We start from the raw sequence: 27402 nt of genomic DNA, 5'->3' as shown, positions 1-27402 counted from the left end.
TAATATTGTATTATATTACATTGCATATCGATCTCCCTAGATTGCATATATAATGGCTTAGCCTAACATTGCATATGTAATGCATTACTCTAGCATTGCATAAGTAACTTCAAGCATTACATACATAAAATATATTAATTTATTTACCATATATTCTATCAATCTACTTTAAATCAAATCGAAGGGCATTTTAGTAATTTTTTCTTCTTTACCTTCACTTCATATAGCATCAAACATAATCATTACACATTTATTCCAGAATACAAGTAAACATAGGAATAGCTATTCCTAGAATAAAATTATCATTTTAGGAATAACAAATTAGGTTTTGCTATTCCTATTCCTCCCTATTCTAGATGTGAACAAGGCCTTAGAGTTTTGGGTTGGTTTTGGCCATTCTTATGGCCGATCTTGCTTTGAGTTTTGAGTTGGTCTAAGTTGTTTTGGCTAGTAAGCTCTATTTGAATTTTTTTGGGTCTCGATGCTCGATGAACTCCATGGCCCGCTTCCTTGACCTCTGATGACCTCCCATGAGTCTCTTTTTTTTTTTTTTTTCCCTCTCTCCTCTCTCCCTCTCTCTCTCTCCCCCTCTCCACCTCCCTCTCTCGTCTCTCCCTCTCCGCCTGCCTCTCTCGTCTCTCTCTCTCTCTCTCTCTCTCTCTCTCTCTCTCTCTCTCTCACTACCTTTGTCAATTTCTACTTAATTACAACTACTGCTAGAGATACATCCATAGTATAGCGTTATGTGATCTCTTTTACATATTTCTTTTCAAGATCTTTCAGTTCTTTTGATTTCCAACTTGCTTTTAATATATTTATGAATTTAAGTACCATTAGATATTGAATGCATATGCACCCGCATAACACAAATGCTTTACGCAGTCCCTTCTCAACTTTCATGCTGTGGCTGCCTTTTAGAAAATTGGCAAAAGCTTTTTGTTTGTCTAATGCCACTTGCTTTAGTATACTCTCTTTGTTAGCTCTTTATCTCCTCTTATGCTCCTAATTCTGCCATTATTTTTCTTGTACCTATCTCAACCTCCTTGTTGCTTCAAGGTCCAACACCTTTCCTTGCTATCATGGTTCACAACTTCCGCTATACAATTTCATAAAATCTATATCCATCTTAGCTGTTCTAGAACATGATATATTTTGTGGCTCATCCTTTTCCTATTGCATGTGTCACGGTGCCACTATAACACTTTACAATTGTACCATTCTATCATTCTATGTGTTATCTGCATATTACCTCTACCCTAGAACTCTTATCCTCTTTCGTCCCATTTTCTCTATGCTTCTTTGCCAAACTCATGTTACATCCCTCTCAGGGCTATGCCATGCTTAGTCCGATGCTTGCCTCATTTATCATAATATCATTTCCTTGCTTGGCCCGTCTTTTCATCTCGTGATCACCATTTTCATCCTCATCGGCTCCCACTGTTGTTTGTACAATGCAAGATCATGAGTGAAAGAGGATGCAGGTCAACTTATAGGTAAGTTGCACTCTTGAAGACAGTTCTGTAACAGCTCAAAAATAGGTGCAAAGGACTAGGCCTGGAAAAGGATTTAAGACTGAGAGTCTGAAAAAAGATTCTATTGTTCACTCTCGTTTTATACCCATTTCATATGTCCTCTTCCTCATGGGTAGCTAGTTAATCCAAATGCTTAAACTACTGTAGCAAACTAACAATGCACAATGCCTTTAAGATGCCTCCTCACATGCAGGTCATATATATCGCATGTGGATAGATGAAAGACAATGTGGTGTGCGGCCCTCCACATTGCACAAAAGTAGATAAATGAAAATAGGTATTAAATATGGTTAGGCTAGGTTTAAATTTTATACGTCTAGAAAATTAGACTCTTATAACATGTTAGATAGTTAATCCTAAAGCTTAAATTGTTAGGTAATAGATTATTACGGATGAACAGTGCATATCATACCTTTAAGATCTCATAACTTGGTAGATTACTACAAAGAGGAAAACAAAAGTTGACACAACATAACCAGTTAACAAATGCCGAAAAGCATATCTCCTTTTTCTTCTCTAATAATGTGGTAATATTGCTTGATACATAAAAAGAAGATTATATATATATATATATATATATATATATTGCTTGATACATAAAAAGAAGATATATGTATATATATATAATGGAGTACAAGAAGACATTATTGGCAGCATATGTAAAACTCCAAACTGTGCTTTTATCCATCTGTTTACTGATCTTTATTTTTTCCTCATATTGTGCCATTGTGGTGCAAAAACTTTCATTTAATTCTGATGATGTTATAATTAGCATCTAGATCTAGAGCAATGGTTTGTTCTTCTGACTTCTGATACTTCTAAAAATATGTGCAGGTTATGCTCCAGCAAGAAATGATTTTTTGTTTGAGAGGGTAAAAACTAAAAACTTCTTTTTCTCATGTACCTGTGGGTTATCTAATCATTCACTTGCATTTATTACTCAGTTCCAATAACTCATAATATATCATACTCATGTCAAAATGCTTATTCACAATTGTCTATATACTGAGATAACTAATTCTGTATTTACTAATTGTTTTGTTCTATCATCTTTCTTCATTATTCAGAGGCTTCAATATTTCATTTTCGGTAAGCTTGAAACTCTATTTGCAATATTGAGTTTCTTGGGTACATTATAAAACTTGCTATAATGAGAAATGGATGCAGATATTCTCATGCAGCATTCAAGAGGAAAATCTGCTTTAATTTTCTGTTCTACCAGAAAAGGAGCACAAGAAGCAGCAGAATGCCTCTCAAAGACTGCAATGAATCTTGGTTATTCAAATCCATTCATAAAATCTAAGCAGCAGCAGGAAAAACTGAAGGAGGCTTCTGTGGCTTTCAGTGACAAGCTAATGCAATCATTCATTTTAAATGGTGGTATGAATCAGAGTATCTTAGTGTTGACTACTTAACCATGCTACTTCGCTTTCTTGATATCCTAGCAGCTTTTCTTTTTCAGTTTCAGCAAATTAATGCAACTCAACCTTGTCTTTGTTTCCCAGTTGGTTATCATAATGGTGGTCTTTGTTTAAAGGATCGGAACCTCATTGAGGGACTTTTTCTAAACGGTGATCTTCAAATTCTTTGCACGACAAATACTCTTGCTCATGGGATCAACTTACCGGCTCATACAGTTGTAATCAAGTCAACACAATATTTGTGAGTTGGAAATCATACTTTAAAGCTGCATTGGTCTCTTCTCTACATTCAAGAATAATTGTTTTCTCATTTCTTATGCTCACACAGCAACAAGGAGAAGGGCATCTACTTGGAATATGAGAGATCCATGATTCTGCAGGTGTGTTCTTATTTTTTTTTTCTTTTATTGACCTTCTTTTTAGTCATCTTTGACCATGGTGCATGCTGCATTTATTTTTTATAAAGACGCAGATATCCTTCAGTTGAATGCAAAAATGTTCATTTTCCTTGTTTCACCAGATAGATACATTTGAGCTTTCTTCTAACAAATGATAAATAAGTGCATACTGATCACATCATTAGAGGTGTTATTGATAAATTTACCTGCTTTTGACATTACATTTTAGTCTTCATATCTCGGATATATTTCTTCTGTTTGGATTTGCTTCAGAATCTTCATATACCCTTACTTGCACTTTTTGATCTCTTTCCTTCAAACTGTTTTTCATAGTTCTCAGCTATAAGGTTATTCCTATATTCTTTAGTTTTATTTATCATGAATAAAATAACAAAAAGCTAGGCTTGGGGTTCTGCAGATGTGTGGAAGGGCTGGTCGGCCACCATTTGACGACACTGGAACAGTCATCATTTTGACAAGAAGAGAAACAGTAATATCGTATATATCTTTGTGATGCAGCTGATTTCTTCAAACCTGCATGATTTATCATATGAACATGGAGAAAATAAATACTATATATCATTTCTTTATGAGTTTGCTTTATATGCTCTTTTTCTGCTCGATTGTAGGTTCATTTGTATGAGAATCTCTTAAATGGTTGTGAAATGGTTGAGTCTCAGTATGTTCAGTCGACTTGCTTCTGGATTTATTGTCTACTTGATTTGTAATTTGACAAGTCAGATGGATTACTTTAAATAAGTAAGCACCAATTTTGTGATATAGGTTGCTCTCATGTGCAATAGAACATTTGAATGCTGAGATTGTGCTGCTGACTGTCTCTGATATCAGCTTGGCAATTGAGTGGCTAAAGTGTTCATACTTGTATGTCAGAATAAAAAAGGTATTCTGACATCGCCTTTTGATGCATTTATATTTTGGTTAGATGTCGTGTACAAAGTCTCACTTGACCTTTGGATGCATGAACAGAATCCTGAAAATTATGGAATAAAGAGAGGAATTCCCTGTGAACGCTTAGAAAAGCATATGCAAGGTATTTTTCATAATCACTATCATTGGTTGTTATCTGCATCTAATAGTTCTAACTTCTTACTGCAGACATATGTGTTCAAAAGATTAATGAGCTGTCAGAATATGGAATGATCTGGATAGATGTTGACGGTTTCCTACTAAAACCGTCAGGTACTTGCAAATTTTGTTCTCCTGTGCAAAAGTTACAGAGAATTATCGTTTCAAAAATGTATCCTATATTCCATGGAACTGTATTTTCTTCACTCTGCAGACCCTGGAAGGTTAATGACAAAATTTTATTTAAAGTTTGATACGATGAAACTTATTGTGAAATCTCCTGAAAGCTGCAGTTTGGAAGATGTGCTTCACATCATTTGCCACTCTGCAGAGATTGCTTGTATGTGAGTTTAAGTTTTTAAGTTTTTAATTAGTTAATATTTGGTAAACTAAAATACTGGAGTATATGAACATAAAGGGATCCAGCTAAGAAGAAATGAGAAGAAACTTTTGAATGACATACACTCTGACAAAGAAGGAAGACTTCGATTCCATGTCCTTGGTGAGAATGGGAAATGGAAAAAGCGAATCCAGACAAGAGAAGATAAAATATTTGTATTAGCAAATGACTCTTTAACTGGCGATCCTCGAGTTCATGACTTGTCCCTCAGCCAGGTTTCTGTTTTTGGTAGTTTAAGGTACTGCTTCAGATCTTGTTGAACTTCCCTGACATTCCATTTCATCATTTCGGGCAGGATGCTAGTTCAATATGCTCAAATGGATCTCGAATTGCCAAATGCATGAAGGAATATTTTATCTACAAAAAGAGTTACAAGGGAGCTATAAGTTCCATGCTTCTTGCCAAATGTTTACATCAGAGACTCTGGGATAACAGTCCTTACTTGCTGAAACAACTCACTGGCATTGGAATGGTTACAGCAAAGGTTATACTGTTTAGTTTTTATTTATTTGGTTTATACTTTTCATACTTTTCCTGTATTTGTTGCATGTTTCATCGTATGAACTTGTAAATTTTCATGTCAGGCCCTTTGTACAGCAGGAATTAATTCATTTGAAAGCATGGCAGAAGCTGATCCCAGGAAAATAGAATTAGTAACAGGTCGCAAATATCCATTTGGAAATCATATAAAAGAATCTTTGTTATCACTTCCGCCAAAGATTGACATAAAGATAGAGGAGGCTGAATGCAAAAGACAAGGAAAATCAAAGTTGATAATAATGTTAGCTCGTCTACCACAACAAGTTTTGCCAAGAAAACACCATTATGCTGATATGGTATGTCTGTACTCCTTAGGAGTTCTGTCTCCTTCCATATATAATTGATAGATTATCATGAGAGGTAAATTGGAAGAACCAGAGAACTTTTCCATTCTCTATTGATAAGCTGCTTGTATATTTATACTGATATCCGTGGAATTAATTAAGAGTAATTATATATACATAATGATTCTATGCATGGTATAGAAACCTCACCTCAAACTCAGGGTGGTTTGGTCAGCAGAAAGGAATGCTGGCCCTTTCTGAAAAGGTCAGTTGGTAAAGCTCGGACTAGATGTAACTAGTAAGGCAGTGCGAAGTGCCAACAAGATGAAATTTTTAGAGAAGGAGATGAAAATGTTTAGTACATACTTCATGTCTGTGACTGTTACAATACAAGTTGGTTTGGAAATAACAAGACCAACCCATGTTAACAAGGAGTCACTGGAGCCATACAATTTAGTAGTAGTGATCTAGTGGATGCCATAGATCGAAGATTTTCCTAACCAAAAGAGTACAAAAATAGTATGCTTCTTGAATTTCAAAGAACTAGGAGGAATTTGAATGAGTTTTGGACTACTCGGGACAAAATGCTGATCATTGGACCACTTCCAAAGTTGAATAAGAGAAGGCAAGCTCTGGAGAATTTGGAGGAGAATAAATATGAGATAGTCCAAGAAGGTATTGAACTAGCAGTGAGACAAGTGATAGTGAATTGATGTAGGGCCAGATATAGTTGACTCAAAATGTGAATAGCATGAAAAGTATCACGCCGAGATAGAGATGAACTGGACTACCAACAAGATACTGATAACTGGACTACCAACAAGATACCAATAACTGGACTACCAACACTTCAATTTATGATGCAACAACAAAGTCTCCATGATAGAGAGTCAGTTAAGCATTATCAAGATTCACTTTAGTTGGCATAATAAAAGAAAATCAATTATACTTGTAAGATGATTCAGAGACAACATTTGGACTCGATGCTTCCTCTAGGTTCTAAAAATAATGAATTGGCCCATGATTTGTGATAGAATTGCTTTTTGAGATTTTTCTTGACTAGTATAATCCCTAATAACAATCATGTCATCCACATATAATAGAAGACAATGACCATGGGACCGAGAGAGATAAATAAGGTTGTATGACAATTAATCTAATGAAACTTGATAGTAACACATGTTTGGTTGAATTGTCAAAACATTAATAAATGTCTTGGGAAGACCATGTAAAATATGATTAAGAAGTGAAGAAGGTGGACATGAAATGGATGATGGGGATATCAAAATAAAACAATAAACCACTTCAGAAAGAAAACCAGGAGGACAGTCATCCATCTTGTTCAATTGGTAAAGGAACAAAAATAAGAAAAAAAACTCATAACAATAAGAGTTGGAAGAATTGTCATATAAGGTAAGGGTGCAAATTCCTCAAAGTCAAAAACACGTTCCTTGTAAACAATGAACCATCAAATCTCATGCACCTACTTGCAAGTTATATAGATTTTGCTAGGAGGTAAGGGCATTATGCCCTAATTAAGAGCACAGTATAGATGTTAGTCAGGTCATATAATCAGGTTAGAGTTATGTGACCCGATTAGAAACAGGTTACATGAATTGTACAATGGGTCATGTTTGTATTGGTGTGAAGTTTACTCTACCCAAATTCAACTTGACCTGAGCCCACCTAGCCCAACCCTGTTGCCTCTCCTATTCATGTCACTCAGGCAGGTTGTGGGAAAATTTAAATATAAATAACAAGAAGTCTTAGATCTATAGTGGAAAAACATTGGTGAGCAGCATAAGAGATGTGTAACATATTTTGGAATAAGCATTTCTCCATGACACATATGGACAATAACAAGTATTATCCCTTTGCTTCCTAATGAACTTGAAAGTTTTATTACACAGGTGGTAGGCTCAGAAGAAGATAATGTGATCCTGTTTCATGAGAAAATTAGGTACATCACCAATTTGTACATTGAGATCCTATTTTTCTTTCCTGTAGCTTGTTATCATGCCATCATATGTCATATTGCCACTGAAATGAGCATGATATGACATTTGCTTTACCTTTGGTCTCCCATGTCTTCATGTGTTTTGGCATTGTTTATGGAAGAGCTGAAGAATTTTCCAGGTATACCTTGCAACTTTCACAACTTACACTTGATTTCCTTCTCTTAATTTCAGTTATTAATGATTTTCTTGTTGCAGAATACTTCTAGGACAAATCACTTTAGGATATAATTTTTCCTCCGGAACTACTTATGGGTTGAACTTGTGCAACTTTTGTTTTCCATTTTGTCTTGGTTATTCTGAAAGTGGTATGGAACTTTGGCTTTATCTAATGGCAGACGATCAGGTAGGAGAAATAATGCCTTTTTTCAATCTGATACAAGCAGTAGTAGAGGGACCCCCTAGGCTGTTGTAGTATTTGGCAATTTGTGCTTGACAATTAAGTAGGATTATTTTAGTGTAAATCAGTTGCATGGATTTTTAAATGGTGAAAGAACCAGTAGAAAGTGGTTTCTTATAAATTAATGGGTAATGCAAAGCATAATGTTCTTTTCCTTTATGTATCTGAACTTTGACTTGATGACATTACCGGTTACATATAAGAAATGGTTTGTAATTCTTTGTTACAAATTTGGGGCTTATATATTAACCAAGGTTCGGAAACTCGGTATTGGGATCGGGATCGGCTGTTCGGAAAAATAATATGTATCGGCTGTATCGGCCATATCGGTTGTATCGGCCGCCCGTATCGGATCAGACTATTTTTTAATTAAATAAAAATTTAAATATTATTAAAAAATGTTTTTCTAAATAATTTAAAAAAATTTATAAGAAAATAAGAAAATAATAATTACTCATATATAAATCCTAAAAATCTCTCCTCTTCTTCACTATCCTTCTTACTGCTGGTTTTTTGTATCCCTCACTCTCTTTCTCTTTCCCTCTCTCTTCCTGTTCTCTCTTTACAGCAGGCCACCTTCTCTTTCTCCCTTACTCTCACTCTCTCTTTCTCTTTCTCTCTCTTCCTGTAATAGTGCAGCTGTAGTAGTAGAGCCATAAGCCTTTAGCTGCAATTTCGGGTGGGATCGGTCATATCAGCCGATCCTGACCCGACCGATACCCTAACTGAAACTAGCTAGCCGGCAATTTCGACCCGGATCGAGATCGGCCGAAATTGGGATCCATGAATATAACAATAAAATGTGAGAAAAATTAACTAAGATGGTCTTGACATGTCCTATGAAAAATAGATAGTGAAGCTATAAGGAAGAATGGAATCTCTGAAACTGTTTTAGCAGCTTACTCCCTCTAATGAGGTCACACTCTTATCACTGAGTATATCACATGAATATGACATTTAAAGTACATCATATGCTCACTTTTTTCAAGTGGAGAAAAACTTTATGTACTATATAGCTTGGTGAAAGTTATCATGACATTTGGATTTAATCTTCTTATTTTTTTCTCAAATTTCTTTATACTTTAGAGGAGATATTAAATATTAGATCTTTAGTATAATCTTTTCTTCTTTTTTCTCCTTTTGTGGTGGAAGATAAGAAGCTAGACTTGGTAATTGTCAATCATATACATGGATGATGGAATTTGCACCAATGAGTATTAAATAGATAGTAACTCAGGTCTAATGGCCGATTCCCAAGATTTACTACTGCATTCCATTCTTGAAACTTAGTTACTGTGCCTAAATTGGGCAGAGAATGCACTAGATGGGCTCAATATCAAACTATTGTAACAGACCAATTAGTTTCAGGTTTAACTTTGTCATCCTTTGTCAGAACAAGTTTAATAATCTTTTAGTTTCAGCTTTTCAGGTTCTCCTGCTCAAATAAGTTTTTACTGAAACTTAGCATCCACGGTGAAGCTTATTAAATGTTTGCAGTTCGAATCTGCAAAGGGCGTAAATATGAAAGTTGTAGATCAGAAAGTTACGAATCTAATTCACTTGGTTTCGTAATTTTCTGACTATAGGGGAATATTTGACGAATATGTTCTATTGTTGCGCGGACTACTTTTTGCTATAAATTCAGATCTTAAGGAAACTGTTTCGTAGCCGATCTTTTGGTACAAGAACCCATCAATTTTGTATCAGAGCCTATCTTTTGGTAGCGTAGATCCCATCGATCTGGTATCAGAGCTTATCATCTGGTATCAGAGCTTATCATTGGTATCATAGCCTATCTTTTGGTAGCGTAGAATCTATCAATAAGGAAGATGACATCAACAAGGAGAGTTATGGAGAGCATATCGACAAAGGATGACTCAATCCACAATGACTCTAACTGTGAGGCCGATTCCTTTGGAGCAACCACGGCAGGACCGAGTCAACCAACGTCCATCGGTGTGAATATGGGCTTGGCGGATGAACTTAGGGGCATGTTCCAAACATTGCTGCATAGAGTTGACGCAATTCAAAAGGATCACAATGATTTCAAGGAATATGTCATGAATCGATTAGGTTCGTCATCTCCTCGACGACAATCGGAGCCTTAAGAAGGATCAGTGGTGGGACCTCATCGAACCGATACCCCACAGGTCTAGATGCATCATGTGAGTGTCAATGATCTCCTATTACCTATGCCTACACATCATCCCCCACCTTCTTAACAAAACCCAAGATCGGTGGTGGTGGAACCCGAAAGGCATGCGGCACCGGTGCGCTTCATCGATGAGGAGGATTGACACTTTGAGGATGAGGTTGATCTCTTTGGAGATGGTAATGGACGTGCTCGAGGATTTAGAGAAGGTGATCAACATGCACAAAGGTTTGGATCTGAACCAAGGATCTTTCGTGAACCCGACAATGCTATTCGGGGGAGAACCGCATGCTTGGACTTTCCAAAATTCTAAGGTGGTGATCCAACAAATTGGGTGTTTCAAATTGAACAATATTTTGATTGTCAAAGTATAGCGGAAGATGCAAAGACCTAGATGGCAAACTTTCACCTCCAAGGAACGACATGCAAAAAGAAGTTATTTCCAAGATGGTAGCCGAAATGTTAGAGCAAGGCCTCATTCAACCAAGTCATAGCTCATACTCATCCCCCGTGCTATTGGTGCGAAAAAAGGATGGGACATGACGTTTTTGTGTTGACTATCGGGCACTAAACGTTGTTACCGTCAAGGATCGGTATCCTATTCCGGTTATAGAGGAGCTACTGGACAAGCTTGCAAGGGCGACAATATTTAGCAAGCTTGACTTGAGGGTCGGGTATCATCAAATTAGAGTTTACTCGGCAGATGTGCACAAAACTGCATTTCAGATTCCGAACGGGCATTACGAGTTCCGGGTGATGCCTTTTGGTCTCACCAATGCTCCAACTACCTTTCAAGGCCTCATGAATGATATATTTCGGCCTCTATTACGAAGATATGTCTTAGTATTTTTTGACGACATTTTGATATATAGTAGGACTAAATTGGAGCATTGGCGGCATTTGGAGGACATGCTGAATTTGTTGAAGCAAAATCAATTGAAGATCAAGAAGTCCAAGTGCCTATGGGGAGTACCACAAGTGGAGTATTTATGCCACATCATCTTAGTGGAAGGTGTAGCGGTAGATCCTCTAAAGGTTGCATGCATGACTGCTTGGCTTATTCCTACTACAACCACCGGATTGAGAGGATTTTTAGGGCTGACTAGATACTATCGTTGTTTCATTGCCAGATATGGCAAGATCGCTGCTCCTCTCACTTCTTTATTGAAGAAGTATTCTTTTAGACGGACGGATGAAGCCACTACAGCTTTTGAAAAACTGAAAACAGCAATGACAACGGCACATGTTTTAGCGCTACCGGACTTTACCAAAGAGTTCATTGTGGAATGTGATGCGTCGGGGGTTGGCATAGGAGCTATACTAATGCAAGGAGGACGTCCCATTGCCTATCTTAGCAAGGCTTTATAACAAAAATCTTAGCAATTATCGGCTTATAAGAGAGAGATGTTGGTAATTCTGCATGCGGTGATAAAGTGGAGGCCTTATTTGATCGGTAGGCGATTCATTATCTGAATTGATCAAAGGAGCCTTCTATACTTTATGGGACAGCGTATACACACTTTGGCACAGCAGAGATGGGTCACAAAATTATTAGGGTATGATTATGAACTCCAATACAAGAAGGGAACGAAAAATAGAGCGGCAGATGCACTATCGCGCCAACTCGATACCGCCGAGCTTACAGCCTATTCTTCTCCTACCTTTTCCTTCTTTGACGAGCTGAGGTATGCATGTACATCTGACCTAGATATTTTGAGATTGTTGCACGAGGTGATGGATGATTCGGAGCGCCATCCAGATTTGGAAAACCGAGACGGTTTGCTGTTGGACTGCGGATGCATTCGAGTGCCCGCAAATGATGGATTGCGGCAGAAATAGTTTTATGATATCATAATTAATTGACAAGATTCAACAGAAAGAGTTATATACATTTTATTTTCGAATATGATCTTAATAGACACCAACTTAGGAAATCAGCAAATATTTATGCTAAACACAATTAGGCATTATTTTGATGTTAAATGTCAAAGTTGCATCTTGTAGGTTGTCTCAAATTTTTGTTTTCCTTTTTCCAGTTTCTGATGACTTGTGTGAAATAAGTCTTGAAGGTGTTGAAACTGGTACACGAGCTTGTATATTGCAATCTTGAACAACTGTTACAATCACAATTCAATTGCAATCTTGAACAACTGTTACAATCACAATTCAATTGCAATCTTGAACAACTGTTACAATCACAATTCAATGTCCAAGACTCTGCTAATCAGAGCCTGGATCATAAAGGGTTATTGTCCATTGTTCGTTACAAGAAGGTTACTGTTAGTTAGGTTGTCCCAAACACTGCTTAGTTTTATGGTCCGATGCCAAGCCAATTAAGCAGGAAAATTTTCTATTTCCATTTTTCAGATTTCTTATGAATTATGGGAGTCAAAGCTGAAGGTGTTGAAACTGGTACTCAATGAGTTTGATCGAATTATAACTATGAAGGCAAGTTACCATCACAATTCAATGTCCAAAGTTCCCATAAGGAGTGCTAGCATCATAGAGTGTTATTTGTTAGAGCTTAGCAAAACTTTGATGCAAAGTTATAGATGGTGTTATCTCCCTACCTCATGATAAGACTTAATAATTGAAGATGGCAGTTCTTAGTGACGAGGACAACCAACTTGCTACTATCTTCTATAATTATGATAAAAGCCTTAGGTCTTGTTCACATGTGGAATATAGTTGAAATATGAATAGTAATTCCTATTTATTATTACAAAAATGAGGAATTTATTCTAGGAATAACTAATCCTATTTTCACTTTTTATTATGGAATAAAAGTATATAATTATTTTTGATGTGATATAAAGTGAAGGAAAAGATGGGAACAATATATTTTTTTATGAAATTATGATTAATACCCTTTGATTTCATATAAAATAGATTGATGTGATAAATATCAAAAGTATTGGTAATTGGGTTAGTGTATGGTATAGGATGTAATTTTGATAAATAGTAGTTATATTCTATACTGGGGCTATTATGATATTTAGTTATCATTCTGGAATAAGGGGTTGTCTTTCAGAATACAAAAAAAATTATTGCTGAAGTGAACGAGAGCTTAGAGAGAGAGTGGACGCCTTTCTATATGAAAATATCAAGATCGTGATTAAATCATGATTAAAATATCAATGTGCTAATGGATCTGATACGATCTCCCCTTGGGCTTAGTTCGATCTATCCCGTTTTTCAGATCTAGACAGGATCTGACATGAAACTTTGGAAAAGGATCCCAAAAGATGTAGCCGTCAGATTAACGTGAAATTTTAATATATTGTAGCCTTGGAAAAAGAGTTTTCTAACAAATCTAGTTTTAGGGAAATCGGACGGTGAAATCTTGAGATATCGTCCGAGAAGTAGACGAATGTCAGGGAGTCCATCTATGGATCCGTGGATGGAGGCACGAGATCCTAGGTGATGATGGGTGGTGGTAGACTGGCGGTAATGGGGTGGCACCGATGGGTAAGTGGTGGTGGAAGGATTATGGATGATGGAAGGGGTTAGGCCAACGTGATAGATATATTGGAAGAAGGGGGAGGAGTGGGCCGCCCCTAAGGGACTAGGGTGAGTGGCCGGTTGAGGGAGGTTAGAAGCGGCAGCGTCGAGGAACGAGAGAGAAGAAGATAAAGGAAACTAGGGCAAAACTCAATTCATTTAATAATGACTCCTTGGTTGCCATTCACACCTTTAGAGGCTAATTAAACAATTCAAAAATGACAATTATTAACTCTAGAAATAGTGGATTTTTGCTGATCACGTTCAAACACATTTTGCGTTCTCTGTATTTGCGAACCTGATACAGGCGTTCACAAACACGTTTGAACGCACCCTATCCGTGTTCGAACGCGACATACAATTTTTTTTTTTGTTGAAATAAACACTAAAACAAGAATAAAAGACACACCTAAAGTGTATCCATGCTCGAGACCACATCGGTGAAGCCCGAATCGTATCAATCCACAACGCTTTCGCAACCTTGTCAAGGTGTGAAATTGGGGAAGTGATCCATAGGTAGACTCGTCAGTGGGCTTGCCTAGCCACTCGATCAACACTTCTGTCTCCAACCTGGATCCATGGCGTCTTCTCCTACGGCCTAAGACTTGGACCGGTTCAGCTGGGCTATCTTCCTCCATTGGTTTAGGCAAGGCCGAATCCACCACATGGTTAGGCCCGATCTGGGCCTTCAATGCCGACACATGGAAAACCGGATGGATCCGGGTTCCCTCAGGTAGGTCCAACCAATAAGCTACTGATCTGATTCGTTGAAGCACTCAATATGGCCCGTAGTACTTGTGACCCAGCTTCTGGTTCAAAATCGGCCTCAATGTGGATTGCCGATACGGTTGAGCTCGAACGAACACCAATTGATCAACCTTAAACTCTCGCTCGCGCCAGCCTTTCTCATGAGTCTGCTTCATGCGGTTTTGGGCTAATGCTAGGTGAATATTGAGCCGTCTCAAGATTTCATCTCGGTTCGCAAGTTCCAAGTCAAGCTCGGTCCGATCCACCGTTGCGAGTCTATCGTAGGCACGCAAGATAGGGGGAGTGCGTCCATAAACCGCCTCAAAGGGGGTCATATCGATGCTAGAGCGATGAGCTGTATTGTAAGACCACTCAGCCCATGGAAGGAATTTGACCCAATCCTTTGGTCGGTCCGCCACAAAGCAACGCAAGTATTGGTCAGTGTGAGGTTTGTAAAGTCAAATGTCACGGGCCCCAAGCTTCGAAGCTATTAAGTCTCCAGGACAATGTCGGCATCTTGCAAGGCTAACAGATAAAGATCCAATGTGAAAATTTGGCCTTGCACCTTCAACTCCACACCTCCACAAATAAAATTTGCTCGCAAGGTGGTGCCATCTCCAATCATCACATCGAACCCGTTTGTAGGTTCCGACTCGAGCCTAATCTTCCAAAGAAGCCTCTTGTCAATGAAGTTATGGGTAGACCCAGTGTCGATCAAGATTCTCACTGTGGTTTTCTTGACTACACCGTTCATCCGCAAAGTCTTTAGCGCGGTTGTCCCAGAATAGGCGTGGAGGGAGATTTCGACCATCATGTCCTCCACGGGTTGCTCCTCAGCTACTCCTCCTTGCTGTCCAGCCACACCCTCATCTTCGGCTGCAATCTCATCCTCTGCCTCCTCCAACTCGTCTATTAGCATCACTGATCCCATCGGTTTAGCGCAGTGATGTCCGGGTACAAACTTCTCATCACAGCAAAAGCATAGGCCTTTGGCTCTTCGCTCCTCCACTTGAGCTGGTGTGAGTGCTAGACTCGGACCTCTGGGTGCATACTTTACATCTTGGGAGGGCTTCAGGGGTGCTTGAGGAGGCACCATTGCAGTAGCGGCTTTTGGTACGCCGGTAACATTTCTGGCTGCTATGGTAGGACGAACTGGATTGCGGCTTTCTTGGCTCGTCCAGTTCTATTTAAGGTGTAACTTCATGGCTCGATGTTTGTCTTCCATCAGTACTGCATCTTCAAAGGCCTCCTTTAAGGTTCTAGGCCTTAAAGCCCTCACATCGGCTTGTATGTCTCTCCGCAGCCATGAGATGAAGGTGCTGCGAAGTTGTTGATCCGTCCATGGAGGTTGGCATCGGCTAATTATCCTCTCAAATTCTTCTTGGTATGCCCCGATTGTGGTCCTTTGCACTGTCTTTGAGAGGAGAGCATCAAAGTCTTTATACCCTGACGCTCCAAATCGTCGTGTGATATTGGTGCAAAAATCGGCCCAACTTTCAATCGTCTCATGGGCATTGGCTGCTCAAAACTAGTGAAGTGCCGCATTTTCAAGGTGGAAGCTCACAAGCGTCACCTTATATTCTTCCGCTGTACCCTAGTATGCGAAGAATTATTCTGCCCTATACAACCAATTGATCGGATCACCACCTTTGAACTTGGGAAATTCGAGACGCACGATTTGTCCACGGATACCGTTGTCTCGATCTGGATGATATCCGAGTCCTTGTCTAACTGGAGGAGGATGCACCATGAATGGTTGATGATCCCTCCTTCGGTTTTGGTTAACTCGACGTGGTTCCGGTTCGTATTACCCCACCCAAGGATCTAGATCTCCAAGACGATCTCCATTTTGTTTCAATCATCGGATGGGCTCACCTACAACTAGGCCTGGTGGAACTCATCAATTTTCCAAGCAAATGTGCTTATTTCATATTGTGACACTATTACGATCAGATTTGAAACAATTTGGACATAAGAAAATTATAATATCTTAATGGGAGAAAACTTCAAAAGTCACAAATCTAATGGCTTAGTTTCAGGTGATTCCAAGGTCGAGTGAAAAGATAAAAATTAAAACAGTGGAGGAAGGTTAAGACTGGACAGATTGGTAATTATCTGATATTACATGGTCGTCAGAGGATGGCAGACGTCCAAAGGTGGTGGTGGATAGCCGTAAGATAGGGTGGCTCGTGGAGGTGATGATGGCTAGGATTTGAAAGTAGAATTAGAGTCCTAAGTTAGATTTACTCCTAGGAAAATTAATGGCTATGGTAATTTACTTCTACTCCTATATTATCTTATTCTTACTTCTAAGATAGTCGAAGGCTAAAACATAATTCTTAATTTTTCATTGGATGCTTAGATATTCAACAAAAGAGCACAAGACCTCTATATAGAGGTCGGATACAATGAGTCATGCTAGGACATGCCATAAAGGTTTACACAACTCAAACTAGGATTTGCCTTAAAGGCTTACATGATTTGGATTTGGCTTATAAACTTATATGACTTAATTGAACTTGCGTTAAAGGCTTACATGATTTAATTAAATTTATTTTAGAGATTTACATGACTTGACTTGCCTTAAAGTCTTACATAAGAGCTATGAAGCACGGACACGACACGATACGGACACGGCGACACGGCAAATTTTGAAAATATAGGACACGGACATAGCATAGGACATGACAAAATAAATAAATAAAAAAAAATATTATTGATACATCTAAAGTAAAAGTTTGCAATCTAATAGTGTTAAATACGCATACATCAAGCTATAAGAACTAAGAAGTATCATTCAAAAAACTAAGAAGTATACATCAAGCTGTAAGAACTAATTTAAAGATAAGAACAAAATTGAAAGACAATCAAAAGTATACAAAATTCTAAAAAGGTATCAAATTATTATTAAAAGCCCCAAAAGTGCAAAACATGTCCAACTGTCCAAGTAACTGAGTTCCACAGAAGTTTAAAAACTAACAATCATTGCAAAATAGCAACATAAGGTAGATCATTTATCTTCAATTGCATCATTGCCTTCATCAACAAACATTATAGTCTCCAAATCCGGTTCATCAATTGAGAGATCAGCAAACTCCAACATTCTTGCACCATTAAAAGAATCATAAGAATCTCCTCTGACATCCCACATCTTGATCTCCTCTCTCAAATAATCTGAGACCTCCTTGATAGAAGGCGAAGATTAGTATGCACATATACTAAATCTTCAGCTCTCTGTGGAGTTATCTTGTTACTTTTCAATGAATGGATGAAAGAATAGGTGCTCCAGTTCCTCTCACAACCTGAAGAAGAGCAAGGTTGCCCAAGTAACCTAAGTGCTAAATTCTGAAGAATAGGAGCAGAAGCACCATGAGCAACCCACCACATGTTTGGATCAAACTCATTTCTATCTGCTATCGAATCATACTCAGCAAAACTTTTGGTTGATGTGGAGAAACTAGTATACTTTTGGTATGCCATTTTTCGTTCTTCTGCATTTGGAAATAACCTTTTTAAGCATTTATTTCTCATATTAGAAATTTCCAATTCCTTATGCGGTGGTACACGATTTGGATCCTCTTGAATCCATGATGAGCTATAATACTTATTAACATAATCATCTAATTAGTAAGCAATAGCAATGAAAGAACAACAAAATTTTTAATCATAAGAAAGAGGACTATAGAAATTAAATTAACCTTCGATTCAAAGATGTGCTAAGCAATGTAATGGTGTATTGCTTTTGTCCCATCTATCCACTAGGATCTTGTATACCACTAAATAAAAAATAGATTCCTCACCTTCTTTCTTGTTTTCATGTATATATATGATTGTCTTCACCTTTTCAATCATTGTATCCCACATTTTATATATCAAATATAAGCATGGTTTATCTGTGTCTGCAATCCGTAGCATACTGTTTATAGGCTCTGTGAAGGTAAGTATATATTCAATTTTATCCCACCAAATGTCATTGAGGACTTTATCTTTGACAAATTGTGCTTTGCTAATATCATCTTCCCTATAAGGACTCCATTTATCATTGATTACCATTGATTACCATTGATTGAAGACCCTTCTTGATCTTTCTGAATCTTTTCAACATTATAATCACAGAAGCAAGGCGAGTCTCCGCAATAGCAAGCAATTTTAAGTTGACAAATTCATTAAAAATAGCCAACCTCGTTGAATGTTGCATAATGAAATTTTTATGCACATTACATCCTCTACAATTACTGAAATCCAGCTGTACTCATCAAACACAATCTCATTTCCTAAGTGTTTTTTGCCGCACATATGTTCTTCAAAACTAGGTTGAGAGTGTGAACTACACATGGAGTCCAAAAAATGTGAGAAAACCTTGCTTCAAAAAGCATCCTTGCTGCCTTATAAACAGGTGCATTATCCGTAACTAAGACTACATTATGAGGTCCAACCTGTTCAATGATTTTAATGATCAAATTAGAGATAAAAAATTTATCTTTATATTCTCCTTCACAATTCACAACTCTCAAGAACATAGGCCCCACTCCAGTCACTGCTAAAAAATTTATAAGCGGTCTCCTCTGTGCATCAGTCTAACCATCACATATAATACTCAGCCCTGTGCTTCTAATAGGATTTATCAACATTTCAATATTTGCTATCTTTTGTTGAAGTAGTGTAGTTCTCAATATATTGTAGCCAGGGGGCACAAATCTAGAAATATTATTATTTGCTGCAAATTGAAAGGTTCTAACATAGTGAGGATTCCTTGCTAGATAAAAATGCAACCCAGCTGAATAAAATATTCCCGCAATCTCATAATATAATTGATTGCGAGCACTAGAATTAAATGACTTCTCAATAGGTGTCATTCTTGTTGCTCTTTTTTTCCTTGATGTCCTTCCCATATCAAAACCTAAACCTCCAACTGAGCTACTAAAAGATACCGCTTGTCCAAATTTTGGCAAAGGAATTTGTTTAGGCATCGAATTTTTAATTCTCAACTCGGCCATATCAACAACCTTTTTTATTTCCATAACATGTTCACTACTCACTTTTGAACTACCTCTAATTCCATGCCCACTAATTTTCAGCAGATGAGCCTTTACTCTATAATATGATCCCTTGTAGATTTTTTGACAATAATTGCATCTAAAATTATAATTTCTCCATCTTAGTAGCATATCTCCACAAAGGAGCATTATCATCCACAGAAGATACAATATTTTGACTATAATCAAGACTATTTTCAGTATTTATTTTTCTTCAACCGTAATAAAACTACATTAGTAAAGAGATATGTATTAGCGGATTAACAATTTAACAGATAGAGAAGCTTTAATATAATTTAATAATTTAATAACAGAGATTAAAATAACTAACATAAATTAAAATAATTTAACAGAGAGAGAATGAGACAACGAGAGAGAATGAGAAAGAGAGACAGTGAGACAGAGAGAGAGAGACAGAGAGACAGAGAGAGAATGAGAGAAAGGGAGGGAGGAAGAGATAGAGAGAGAGACAGAAAGAGATAATGAGAGAGAGGGAGGGAGGGAGAGAGGAAAAGACAAAGAGATAGAGAGAATGAGAGAGAAAGGGAGGAAGAGACAGCGAGAGAGAGACATCGAGAGAGAGACAGCGAGAGAGAATGAGAGAAAGGGAGGGAGGGAGGAAGAAATAGAGAACGAGAGAGAGGGAGGGAGGGAGGAAGAGACAGGTAGAGAGAGATAGGACAAGGAGGGAGGGAGGGAGGAAGAGACAAAGAGAAAGACAGAGACAGGGAGAGAGAAGAACCTGCGTCCTCACCATGCTCAGCTCGTCGTGCTCGTTCAGTAGCCCATCGCGCCTTGGATCGTTGCTCGGTAGTTGCTCGAGGGTTTTAGGGCTTCGATCGGACGATTCGTCGCTCAACAGTGAAGGTGAGAACGACGATTTGGGTTTTAGATTTTATTATCGGGTTTGGATCCGAGTTAACAACATTTGACCGAACCTGACCCAACTCATTAAACATTATCTAAAATACTGCCCGTGTCCCCGCTTGTGTCCCAACAGTGTCCGATATTTTATTTTATTTTTGGAAACTCTGGACATGTGTCCCGACACGTGTCGGACACAGACACCTCCTCCTAGGAGAGGTATCCGTGCTTCATTGCATAAGAGATAAGCATGAATCAATTAAAAGATAAATAGACTCGATCTATTGAGCCCAATGTCCCTGTGAGTCGATCCGATCAGACCCAGATTGTATCAATCTACTGTACTTCTGACACCTTGTCCTCAAGGTAACTAATCCCTGAAGTCCTTGTACTTATAGAGCTGATTGTGCCAATCAGTGGACTTAGGTTCATTCTCTTTGTGACTGCTTAAGAACATGACATAGACTGGGTGACGCTTACGTTTATGACCGAGGGTAAAATAGCCATCGTAGTAAAAGCATAAACCTTTCTTTTTGCGCTCTTCCAAGTCATTGGATATCAAGTGGCGCTTGATCCGCTTGCGGTTAAGCTGACTCGTCTATGCGTGTTGGGCTAGAACAAGGGGAGTTGGCTCAAGTGGGTCCTATGTATGAATCGCCTTCCTTTTCTTTATGAAGCCAATTCAGATGGTCCAACTTTGACTCCATCAATACAGCTAGGGAGATCTCATTAGAAGTAGTGGGTCTCAGAGCCTTAATCTCAGCCTAAATGTCAGGTCTAAGCCTACTAATGAACGTGCTCTTTAGGGCCAAGTTTGACCAGTTGGTGACTCAGTCATAGATTTGTTTGAACTCTGTCGGTAAGCTTGAACTATTGTTGACTGAGTTAGCTTATTTAACATGGCCTGAAAGTCCTCATATTAGGTTGGATCGAATCGAACATAGATCGCATCAGCGAAATCCTATTAAGACTCGAATGGTCGAGTCCGCTCCATCGACTAGTACCACATGATCGCCATGCCTTCTAGGTGAAATGATGCAAGCTGGAACTTCTGGCGTTAGGGCGTGCTATAGTACATGAAAAATTGTTTCGCTAGGTAGGTCTAGTCCAGTGGATCTCTGCTTAAAAAATTGAGAGAAATCAAGCTTGACGGTCCGAGCTTGGATCTCAAAATGTGGTCTGTCTTTGTGGGCCAATTGACCTCATGGTCAATGCTGAACATGTGGGTAGGCCCACAAGTTCGGCTCATATTGTGCCTAGGTTGTTTACGGGTTTGGCTCAGTCTACTGATGCAAGGCCACCAGGTCGTTCCACCAATCATCCTCAGGCTTGTACTCGAGCTCTTGGTCATGTTCATGGGTCCAATACTGGTTTGCACGAGGTGGCCGAACAAAAGTACGAAGTATAATAAAAATAAATATGTGAGTGAACCCACTCACCTAAACCTGAGTCTAGGCAAGACAACTGAAATCTCAAATCTCTAGCTCACGTACTAAAAATCACAACTTTTAACAATAAAATTTTTAAATTAAATAATATTAAAATTTTCTATAATTTAACTAAAAAATTAACAATTTGGGCCAAAACAAGCCCAATCAGTTGGGCTGGGCTGTAGCTGGCCCCGCAGCCCACCCAACCATATACTTAAATGGATTGGGCCAAAGGCCCAATCTAATTAAGTTAATGGAACCGGGTCGAGTCCCTTGGATTCCGATCCAACTCGACCCGAATCCGAAACTTAAAGGGAGAAGGCTAGACTCGAGTTGCCTGAGTCTGCCTTCTCCAATTCGAAGGGGAACCGAAGGGCGAGAGAGAAAAAGAGAGAGACAAAGACAGAGACAGAGAGAAAGAGAGAGACGCCGGCGGTCATTGCCGGCGACGGTTCAACGGCTATCTCAAGCTCCCCGACGTTCTCACGATGTCGCCATCCTCACGAGGTGGAGAAGCCACATACGGCAATCGACTCTATGGCTGACGGTGACCGGAGCCACGAGGGCTCCAAAGGTGAACGCCCACAGCACGAGGCCAATGGTAAGAGGCTTCCAGTGGTGGAATGGTAGCGACCCAAAGCTGCCGGCCGACATGACTCGCCGACGAAGCCGAAATCTCACAAATTAGGTAATTCTATTTTAACATATTAAACTGAAATTAAAATTGAGGGGTGAGAGAGGGCTTACCACGGAGTCACGTGGTTGTCTCCGATGGCTCTGGCGGCACTCTGGCAAGCTAATTTCACGGCGTGACTCCGACGGTGAGAAAGAAGAAAACGGAGGAGAAGAAAAGGGGAAAAGAGGTTGGAGGTTAAGGAGAGAGAGAGAGAATTAGGGTTTAATTTATAGATTAAAAATCCAAATCTAAATTTGATTTGGATTCAGCGAGATTTCCACGACTTCCTCGTCGCATGCCAGATAGGGAGAGGGGGAGGGGGTTGCACGTGCACCCTCTTCTCTCTCAATTTTTTTTTTTTTGGTTCTCATAGGATTGATGGAGTAAATGTTTTGGGTTATATTTTATTAATATCTTTTCATCCGTATGTCGGATTCTCGTGAAACTAGATCCATTAGAACCGTAACTCCAAGGTCTTCATATAAAATATCGTAATTTTCTTATATCCAGATTGTTCCAGATTTGGTTTATAACATTGGTATCAGAGCCAAGGGTTTCTCGGACGATGGTTAACACGTGATCCAAGATAAACGAGGAAGGAGTGACCATGGAGGACCAAGAACTCATCTCCATTCCTGTGGGAGTTTTTTCGGCAACATCGCCACCACCAGCAACTGCTGGCGACGAGCCACCTGCGTGGGCTAAAGCTTTAATAGAGTCTGTCGACTCGTTGAGAGAATCATCGAAGGAGAACTCGAAGGATATCCAAACCGCTATCAAGGACTCAATTTAGGCCTTGATAGAGGCCCTACTGGCCACCCTCCACTAAACTGTACCACCGACAACGGCGGAAATAGCCCAACCACAGCCATCAACTTCAAACCGTAAGGGAGGTGGAGAGGAGACCCAATCGGCAACCAAAACCCCTCTGACCGAGGTGGAGGCCCCTCTATCACCACAAACACTCACTACCACTGCTACCGCGCCGGCGAAGCACCTAGTGCAAGGGTCGAGGTCATCTTCCCCGCGTGTAGTGGAAAACTAGGGCTGAAAACCCTAGGTTTCCACTGGTAGCTATCCAACCGCTTTCGGCCCCCTCTGCCACGTTCAGTACCTTTCATGGGACTCTCGCACTTGCCAGGCCGACGGCAGATGCAATAGAAAGCCGGAAGAGCGCCATCGATGACCTTTTTCATTGCGGCAAAACCGCGGCGCAGTGGCTGCGGGTCCGGCGTTCTAATGGCCATTGACGGCCATGATGGGCTCCCATTGGCCAACTGCAAGATCGTGGTGGCCATCGCAGCCTGCAGCGACCACCGCATGGCGGAACCAAACGGCCACAATTGTGGCGATATTGCCACCAACTGTAGCCACCAGGGGCCGAGGGACTCGCCGAGTGCAACCTCCCAAGCCTGATCTCGATATTTGGCTTCCACTGCCGCTCACTGTCGCAAGGACCACTTGGAGGTCAACTGTCGATGGCTCACAACCTTATCCAGCCGCCACCGCCGGTGCCCATGCAGCCCATAGCGGCGCCCTTAGGCTGAAATCTAAATTCAGCCTTAAGTTTAGGTTTTTGGGTATTGAGTGGGAGAGATGAAGTGCACGTATCTCGAGGCATGCTAAATTTTTGCGATTCGATTCGATCAACGTGTGCGAACTAGTTGGGAGGCCATGAGCACGACTTGGAGCTCAAGGACGACTGGTGGAATGAACTGGTGGGCCCGCGCTATCGGACTGAGTAGTGTGCATGCAGACTCGTGGGCCTACGAGCACGACATCAATCAGAATATCTATCTCGCATATTAGTCACCTTGAGGACAAGGTGTCAGAAGCGTGGTGGATTGTTACGATCCGACCAGATAGGTTAAGCGAGTCGAGTCAAGTTAGTTCATTAGCTTTATCTTATTGTTTTGAATTTCAAATAAATCCGCATGTGGATATGATCTACTAGGACTCTACTCCTATAAATAGGAGTAGTCATGTGTTGATTAGAGGAGTCGTGGAATGAAGATTAAGTTAAGTTATTTCATTATCTCGTCCTTACTTTTTATTAAACTCGTTAGATTATCTTTATCTTTCTAGAAGTAGATCATAGCCGTAAAAGCATTCCGATCTTTCAAACCCTAGCCGTCTTCCTCCACCAGTAGCCACCCTATCTTACGGCCGTCCACCATTGCCCTTGGTCATTCATCACCTTCTGATGATCGCCACAACGTCGAATATTTTACCGTTTTCCTCTATTTTACCTTACTCTATTATTTTATTAATATTTTTTATCCAAACATCGGATTCTCATGAAACCAGATCCATTAGAACCTCAAAGAGGGGAGGAAGTGCTTGCTGCCATTCTGAGGCTACCTCCACGTAAAATATTATAATTTTCTTACATTCAAATCGTTCCAGCTCTGGTTTGTAATAGTAAACCGAAATAATGATATTGAATTAGCCATTTCTTCCACAGATTTTGGTCGAAAATGTGCCCATTGACGGATGTGTTGTGTGCAGTGTGTAGAACTATGCTACTCACTGTCAACACACTGACCTAATAAATGTGCTTTCTAAAGTCTGGAAAATAACTGAACTAAAGATGCATTTCACCATCATTAGATCCAAAGCCCACACTTTCAAGGAAGCCATAAGAGAAATGTATATTATTGTAGGAATTCATGCAAGAAGAGTGATTGTGATTAAAGTTTCATTGAACTGGCCTCAAGCTTTCATCAGTTGAGGCAAGTCTGTAATATGTGAGACAAGAGTAGATGGGCCTAAAGCTTTTATTACATTCTGTAAGACATTTTTCTAATTTGACATGCCACATAAGCATCTTTTGGCTCCTTCATGTATAAGTGGAGATATTTGTTTTCATAAATATTTTTTGCCAAGAAATAGCCTTATAAATAAAAAAACCAGGTCATCCACTTTGATTTTCAGTTTAGCCACCTGCAAAGTTGTGGCATCATTCAATGGAGAAGAACAGACGGTGTCACCTAATTTCTTTCATGAAACCTTGAGATATATGGTGCTTTTACTCTTCGTCTTGTTATTTGATAAGGCAATTATATAGCTGCAGTTTTTAATTGCTGAAATTTTAGAAGCTTATCTTCTCCATCTAAATCAGAGAATCAAGTATTCTGTATGAGGAAAATATCTTTGCTTGTTTCTCTTAGGTCAACTTTTCTGAGTTCTACTATATAATTGTCTCCTCCAATGGAGAATTTCTCTCCAAATATACTCTTTTCTGTGACTAATGAGAGTGTTGTGCAGCCCCTACTCTGTAACAGTTTTTGTATCGTACCCCCAGGATGGGAGGGTGACTGTGAAAGCTGATCTTGTTTTTGAAGACTATGGTAAAATCATCCAACACAACTTTAATTTTGTTTTTGTATGGAGAACACCCATATCCTTTAAATGCTGATATCCAACTTTGTTAATTTTTATGAAGTTGGTCTTGATGTCCATAGAAAGCATGTACTCAGTAGGGAGGTTCGTTCCAGAATGACCCAAAGCCATGGAAATGAATTGTTTGCACCATCTCACTCTCTTCCTAAGGAAATCCATATCATAGATGATGACAGAAACACCAAATCAAAGGTCATAACTGATGCTCAGGATTTAGGAGAGACTAACGAAACTCTGTCATCAGCGTACGTGGCTTGTTCTAACTATCTTCACTACTAGTATTGGTAGCCTATAATAGGCAATCATTTGGATCTGCTTCAACATGATGCTTTTTGTTCTCTTTACTCATCAAATCTAATCATGGAATTCTATTTCTACTTTTGTGCTACCACAACAGGCCCAGCTTCAATCTCTTGCAGGAAGAAATTGGTGAAGGTATGTAGCAGCTCCTATTTGTGCCTATAACTAGTTATTATTTATGCATTTATTACAGCTTCTACTTTTAATTGCTGTCCCTATCTGTTATCTTCACCCTGAATGGACGATTCTTTTTTGTATTCGTACATATTTAGCTCATTATTTTAGTGAATTGTCAACTTCTACATCCTAGATGTATTCATTCCGGAGCCTGGAGAAACTGAATGCGAAAGCAAAACTGAGGAAAGGATATTTGACCACATTAGAAAGAAGTCCAAGAGCTTTCCTACTCTCCTGTCATCAAAAGCCATGGCTTCCTCTTACCAACCTTTGATTTTGAAGAGAAAGTGCACCCAAGAGAACCATTTTGAACTTGATCAGAGTGACATTCATGTGGATGATGCAGTACTGATAGAGGAAGAATGTAATGAAACATCTCTGAAGTTCAGGGGTGCAATGGGTTGTGCAGTGGAGACTATGGAACAGGACCATGGGCGCTTAAGTGGCATTTCAAATATCCTCTATGATGGATATAGAGGTAATCTGTTTGGTCAATCAGATAAGAGCAAGCTCTATGATAATCTAGTAAACTATATTCAGGCTGTGCACTGCAAAACAGCATTTCCAATAGAATCAGATCCAATTCCTGATAGGCAGGATTGCCATGATGAAAAGGAAGCGCAGTTTTGTGGGTTTACGAGTGTGTTCTCTTTTCTGTAATAACTATGTGATATAGATATTTCTCACTACAAGCCATAAGCAACAGCTTTGTTTTGCACATTTCTCTTTTCCTTCATGAATGCAAACAAACGAATTCATCTCATTCTCTCTCTCTCTCTCATGGTGCCTTTATTTTACTTTTTCCTTCTCTTTCTTCTTTCTTTTGGGCTTAGGACTTAAGGCTGTGTTCACTTGTGGAATAAAAATAGAATAAGCATTACTATTTTAATTTTTAATACCGGAATAAGAGAGCTAATACTAATATAAGTTATTATAATGTTTAGTTTAATACTAGTATAAGGAGTAATATTTGATGATTTGTCATGTTTTAAATTAATGATGAAAATACCCTTAAGTGTATGTTAAAGTAGTAGTAAATAA

The 27402-nt window shown here is 39.1% G+C and overlaps 1 protein-coding gene across 9 annotated transcripts in view; it reads left to right on the top strand.

The window, feature by feature from the left end:
* Positions 1-27124, top strand: part of LOC140787460 (ATP-dependent DNA helicase MER3 homolog) — a 43623-nt gene extending 16499 nt beyond the window's left edge. For 6 of the 9 annotated variants that reach the window (XM_073136412.1, XM_073136387.1, XM_073136421.1 and 3 more), the window contains 20 exons: positions 2367-2404; positions 2600-2621; positions 2700-2912; positions 3038-3194; positions 3282-3333; positions 3770-3841; positions 3981-4030; positions 4135-4252; positions 4339-4402; positions 4468-4551; positions 4652-4777; positions 4856-5052; positions 5133-5321; positions 5422-5673; positions 7572-7621; positions 7780-7797; positions 25750-25832; positions 25928-26129; positions 26282-26319; positions 26495-27124. In XM_073136412.1, coding sequence (XP_072992513.1) covers positions 2367-2404; positions 2600-2621; positions 2700-2912; positions 3038-3194; positions 3282-3333; positions 3770-3841; positions 3981-4030; positions 4135-4252; positions 4339-4402; positions 4468-4551; positions 4652-4777; positions 4856-5052; positions 5133-5321; positions 5422-5673; positions 7572-7621; positions 7780-7797; positions 25750-25832; positions 25928-26129; positions 26282-26319; positions 26495-27021 — 2552 coding nt within the window. In that variant the 3' untranslated portion in view covers positions 27022-27124. Of the gene's footprint in view, positions 1-2366; positions 2405-2599; positions 2622-2699; positions 2913-3037; positions 3195-3281; positions 3334-3769; positions 3850-3980; positions 4031-4134; positions 4253-4338; positions 4403-4467; positions 4552-4651; positions 4778-4855; positions 5053-5132; positions 5322-5421; positions 5674-7571; positions 7622-7779; positions 7798-25749; positions 25833-25927; positions 26130-26281; positions 26320-26469 lie in introns of all 9 variants that reach the window. The other 3 variants (XM_073136439.1, XM_073136404.1, XM_073136446.1) reach the window with 2 other exon arrangements.
* Positions 27125-27402: the final 278 nt, after the last annotated feature.

This window comes from Typha latifolia, chromosome 1, assembly GCF_019914945.1.
Source record: "Typha latifolia isolate L0001 chromosome 1, TyphaL0001v2, whole genome shotgun sequence".
Taxonomy (NCBI): domain Eukaryota; kingdom Viridiplantae; phylum Streptophyta; class Magnoliopsida; order Poales; family Typhaceae; genus Typha; species Typha latifolia.
Note: the sequence above shows the minus strand (reverse complement) of the source record. Positions and strands in the feature narration are given on the sequence as shown.